At 41.2% G+C, this 5,000-nt stretch overlaps 1 protein-coding gene across 1 annotated transcript in view; it reads left to right on the top strand.

Annotated features, from left to right (window-relative positions):
• The window catches only part of LOC138965109 (delta-like protein C), a gene marked incomplete at its 5' end in the record, with an annotated part of 31,032 nt that overhangs the window by 1,411 nt on the left and 24,621 nt on the right, over positions 1-5,000 (top strand). The window contains 3 exon segments of the mRNA XM_070337238.1: positions 353-485; positions 3,165-3,322; positions 4,770-4,906. Coding sequence (XP_070193339.1) covers positions 353-485; positions 3,165-3,322; positions 4,770-4,906 — 428 coding nt within the window.

Here is a 5,000-nt window from a genome sequence, read left to right as displayed (position 1 = left end):
CAAATTACACAACACCATGAAAAATCATTATCGACGATCGCGAATCTGCTTATATCAATAACACATAATTACGAAAAGCTCCAAATATGTCAAACAAATCGATTTCTTCTCCAGAGGAAGAAAACAAAGGCACCCTGTCAGGGATAAATGAGACCCGAAGTCAGTTGACCTGAGTTCAGGATGAGTCCTTGTGTTTACATGCTGAAGAGACGATAAACAATAATAATCAATTGCAACCAACCACTAGTCTACTGCGCCCGTGTGTTGACGCACAAAACGCGGCACACATTTTGGGTCAAGCTTAGTTTTTATTTGATTTATTTATAATTTATTAATTTGCTGTGTGTTGCAGCCCTTGGGACTTGAACTGCTTCTACGGGAAGTACGGCCCTTCAAGTCACTATGAAAACACGAACAACATGGAGTTTGGTGGCAACATTGGAGGAATCACAAACCCCATGGTTGTCAGCACACCTCGCTTTGACGTAAGTCTTGGAAATTGAGTTGAGATTTTGTTTGGACCTCAGTTGCATGCAGGCTGCTTCAACCCATATTTGCTGCCTGATTTTTTTTCAGGCTACACCCGTGTTGGCGCTTTTTGAAAGTTGAAGTCCCCGTTGCACTGGATACACACTATCTCAGCTCAATAATAATAATAATAATGCAAACTTTTATAGCGCTATTCTAGAAAAATGTCTACTCTTAGCGCTTTACAATACATACATCGACCAAGCATACTATACACGCACAGGCAGAGAAACCGACCAAACATAACCAACAAACTATACATGCACAGGCAAAGAAAACGACCAAGCATACAATACACGCACAGGCAAAGATAACGACCAAACATAAGCAAACATACTATGATCAATGGGGGGCCCGGTAGCTCAGTTGGTGGAGCACTGGACTTGTGATCGAAAGGTCGCTGGTTCGAATCCGGGCCGGGACGGACACGGGTCAACTTAATGTGCAGACCCAGAGACGGAAGCCATGTCCCACCCCCGTGTCATCACAATGGCACGTAAAAGACCTTGGTCATTCTGCCATAAGTGCAGGTGGCTGAATACACCTAAACACGCAGACACCTGGGTAGCGCGACTCCGTTGCTGCTAGCTTTCCACTGGGAGAAAGCGACCCGAATTTCCCAGCGATGGGACAATAAAGTAATGAAAATGAAAAAAAAAAAAAAAAATGTTTCTTCATATAAATGACCAATGAAGAAGGATTATCATCTGATACACAAAGGGAAGTAAGCGCTGCGCTCTAAATTACATAGCATAGATTACACGTAAACACGCATATCCTTCTTCGTTGGTCTTTTTGTATGAAGAAATTGAGCTGAGATAGTGTGTATTCAGTGCAACGGAGACTTCAACTTTCAAAAGGCGCCAACAATGGTGTAGCCATTTCGGCACATTTGAAGAACAAAAGAAGGATAGTCTGTGGAGCCCCACTTTTAATACCTTCAAATTAAAGGTGGTCGTCTACATTTTGCTTTTTTTCAATAGTCTTATGGTTAGATTTCGCTAAACAGTTATGTCAGATGATGAATGAACCATGGGGAAAAAAGTTATAGAAAAAGAAATATATGCAAACATTTTTTTTATTTTTGGGTAGCGTGACTCACGCTTCTAATATTTTGTTTTCTGTTTGCTGAGAACATATGTGCTTTGCCTAAAAATACTGACCAATCAAATCCATGTCACTATGCTTATAGCCACGCCCAAACATATGCAGCAACAGTTTGACACTGGAGCGCTGTCCACGCTTTTTTTTAAACGCACGAAATGCACGGGATTTTAGAGGAGTTTTGCGCTTGGCATTTTCCAAATTAGGATATCCTACTATGAGTACTACGCTGAAATACTACAATGAATTTTCAAACGGCTACACTGGCTTCGTCTTTCCTGATCGAAAGGGGGTGTATTGTTGATATTTGTAGATAATAGACTCTGCATTTTAATGGTCAAATGGCGATTTCGGTATAAAAATGTAGACAAGGACCTTAAAGGCATATGTACGCGCTCCCGTGTTTACAAAGTGTAGTTTGCCCATAATCGATGTCAAACGCACCATAAGACCATATAATGACGATATGTCACCATGCGCGGACCATAATACATGCATTACAGCTTGTTCTAGCCTCTGAAAAAGTGAGGATGTCAACAAAGCCGCGGTGTTAGCTCCCTTGCATCAACGTTACATGTGTTGCCAAATTTATAAATAGGACGATCCAGATCAAAATGAAAATTAACATATCTCAACATTGAAGGGGTCCTAGACCACAATATTTTGCAGGGAACTTAATTTAGCATGTCTCCAGTTGTTGGTAAAGCAATTAGCGTGTATAGTCATCGAGTACATATGCCTTTAAAGACTTCCTCCTTTTTTCGTGCCTTGATTTTTCAGATCTTCTGTTCATAGCCTCTGTAAATTACCTCAATTTTGAGACTCCCTCATTTTTAAGGCCTATAATTATCTCAAATGTTTGGAGGTCTTAAAACGGGGGTTCCATACATGTGCAAACAGCACCCCTTCAGTGCAAGTATTCATGACGTAACTGTTTCCTGTGTGCAACGAAGAATTTTCTTCCGCGTCACTGAGCGTTTTACCCTCAGAGTCAGCGTGTGGTTAGAGTGTTGCGTGCTGCAACGTTAAACTTTTGAATAGTTTTTCAACGATGATTCGGGGGGCTGGGTAGCGCAGTTTGTAGAGCACTGGGCTTGTTGTGCTTTTAAGGTCAAATGTTCGAATCCCGGCAGGAACGGACACGGATCAAATTTCTGTGCTGACTCAGAGACGGTATCCATGTCCCACCTCCGTGTCACTACAGTGAAAAGACCTCGGCCATACGTACTGCCGTAATTAGGTGCAGGTGGCTGACTACACCAAATCACCCACACACCTGGGTAGCGCGACTCTTGTTGCTGCTAGCTTTCCACTGGGAGGAATATACCAGCCATGGGATAATTATGTAGCTAGACCATCATTGGGATAATAGACCATCCTTGGGATAATAGACCATCCTTGGGATAATAGACCATCCTTGGGATAATAGACCATCATTGGGATAATAGACGAAAAGAAATTAAATGAAATGAGAAAAAAACATTCAACTTGTACCCATAAGGACCCTTGATTGTTACTGATGTGAATTTCAGTCCCGACAGGTGATGTTCGTGGTGCAAGCGTACGATGACGAATTTTGGTCAAGCGATGAACACCTCGTGACCGTGGGTAAGACAGTGATCTTCACCCCTGCCCTGGACAAGAGATCTGCAGCCTGGACAAGTGCATACATGCACCAAAGTCATTACCAGTAAGTTATAGGACCTTCGTCTGATAAACAAAGGGAAGTAAGCGTTATAACTGCACATGCACAGGACAAGTGTAGTAGAGTAAGTGAGAGGGTTTTGTTCGGAACCAGTCTCGTTGGCTAAGGTGCACGAGAAAGGTACCACCCAAATGGGAGCCAGCCGCAGTGTTGGATTGGTTGACACTGAGATTGGTTGTGATTTTTAGCAAATCAGACACCGCGGTTTGTTCTCTCCCGTTTGGTTGGCACCCTTTTTCGGTTCGTGCAACTCGGCCAAGGCCCTTGAGAGAATAACAAGTATTGAAATGAACAAACGTCTGTCATGGTCAGAACTGTCCTTGCCCTATTGCTCGTTTGCGATCAGCCTGAGAGACGGTTTTTCGTTTTTTTTCTTGTGAGCTACACACATTTTTATATTAGAAGAAGAAGAAAATATGTTCCCTTGAAGTATACCTAATAGGATTTGTACGTTCTTAGAGTATTATGAGTATAGGCAGATTGGTATTAATTAGGTCTTCATAATTTCCTGTACCAGATAATAAAATGTAAGCCCTTGTCCGGGCCCCCGGAACAGTTTTGCAAAAATGGAGGTCAAACTCGTGCAACTCATGGCGTAACGTTTGTGTCGTCCAGGTTGGACTGTGTCGGGGTTTTCCCGCATCGAACAATTGTTGTTAAAGGGGTTGTCTTAAGAGCTGGAAGCATTCCTACGTCATAGATACAGTGTATTTTGTTCCAGTATGAGAGACAGAGAGAGAAAGAGAGAGAGAGAAAAAAAAAGAGAGGGAGAAAGAGAGAGAGTGTGTGTATGTGTGCGTGCGCGCGTGTGTGTGTGTGTGTGTGTGTGTGTGTGTGTGTGTGTGTGTGTGTGTGTGTGTGTGTGTGTGTGTGTGTGTGTGTGTTTGCTTGTTTTTTTTATTGTTTTTGATCCTTGTTTGACGGCAATCTTTTTTTTCTTTTTTTGTAATCGGTCTCTGCTTTACATTATGTGGTTCTTGAAATTCCAAGCATAACGTTTGTGTCATCCAGGTTGGACTGTGTCGGGGTTTATTGTCAAAAGGAGTGGGTCAAGCGTTAACTCTGTTTTTCATGTATGTCTGGTATACATGTGTGGAATACTTTGTTTATTCATTTATCTATATGTTTATTGATTGATTTATATATTTTTTTGATTTATTGATTTATTGATTTGTTTAATGTTTTGATTTATTGTTTTATTGCTTTATTTATTTATTCTATTTGTTTGCTTTATGATTTGTTTGTTAGATAATGTAAGAACTTATTGATTTATTCATGTCTTTAGTTTTATTTGTGAAGAGGAGCGGGTCGAGCGTGAGCTTTTTTGTTTATGTATTCAGTGGTTTGCATCAGCGTGATATTTGTGTGCTTCTACGTGTGTTTTCTTCTACTCATATAATATTTATTTGAATGTCTCGTCTTATTCGTGCAGTGTTTGGTTCCAATATCAGGCCTACTGTGACGCCTACTACCACACGAGTGAGTGTGACGTGTATTGCAAAGCACGTGATGACAGCCAAGGTCACTACACGTGCAACGCTACAACTGGAGAGAAGATCTGTATGAGAGGTACTTTGTTTGGATGATTTCCTTTTTTTTCAATTTCATTTCATTTCATTTATTTTATTATCCAAATGCTGGGAAATACAGGTTGCTTCCTCTC

The sequence above is a fragment of the Littorina saxatilis genome, linkage group LG4 (genome assembly GCF_037325665.1).
Source record: "Littorina saxatilis isolate snail1 linkage group LG4, US_GU_Lsax_2.0, whole genome shotgun sequence".
In the NCBI taxonomy this organism is placed as follows: domain Eukaryota; kingdom Metazoa; phylum Mollusca; class Gastropoda; order Littorinimorpha; family Littorinidae; genus Littorina; species Littorina saxatilis.
The sequence above is the reverse complement of the archived record's forward strand: the minus strand, read 5'-3'. Positions and strand labels throughout refer to the sequence as shown.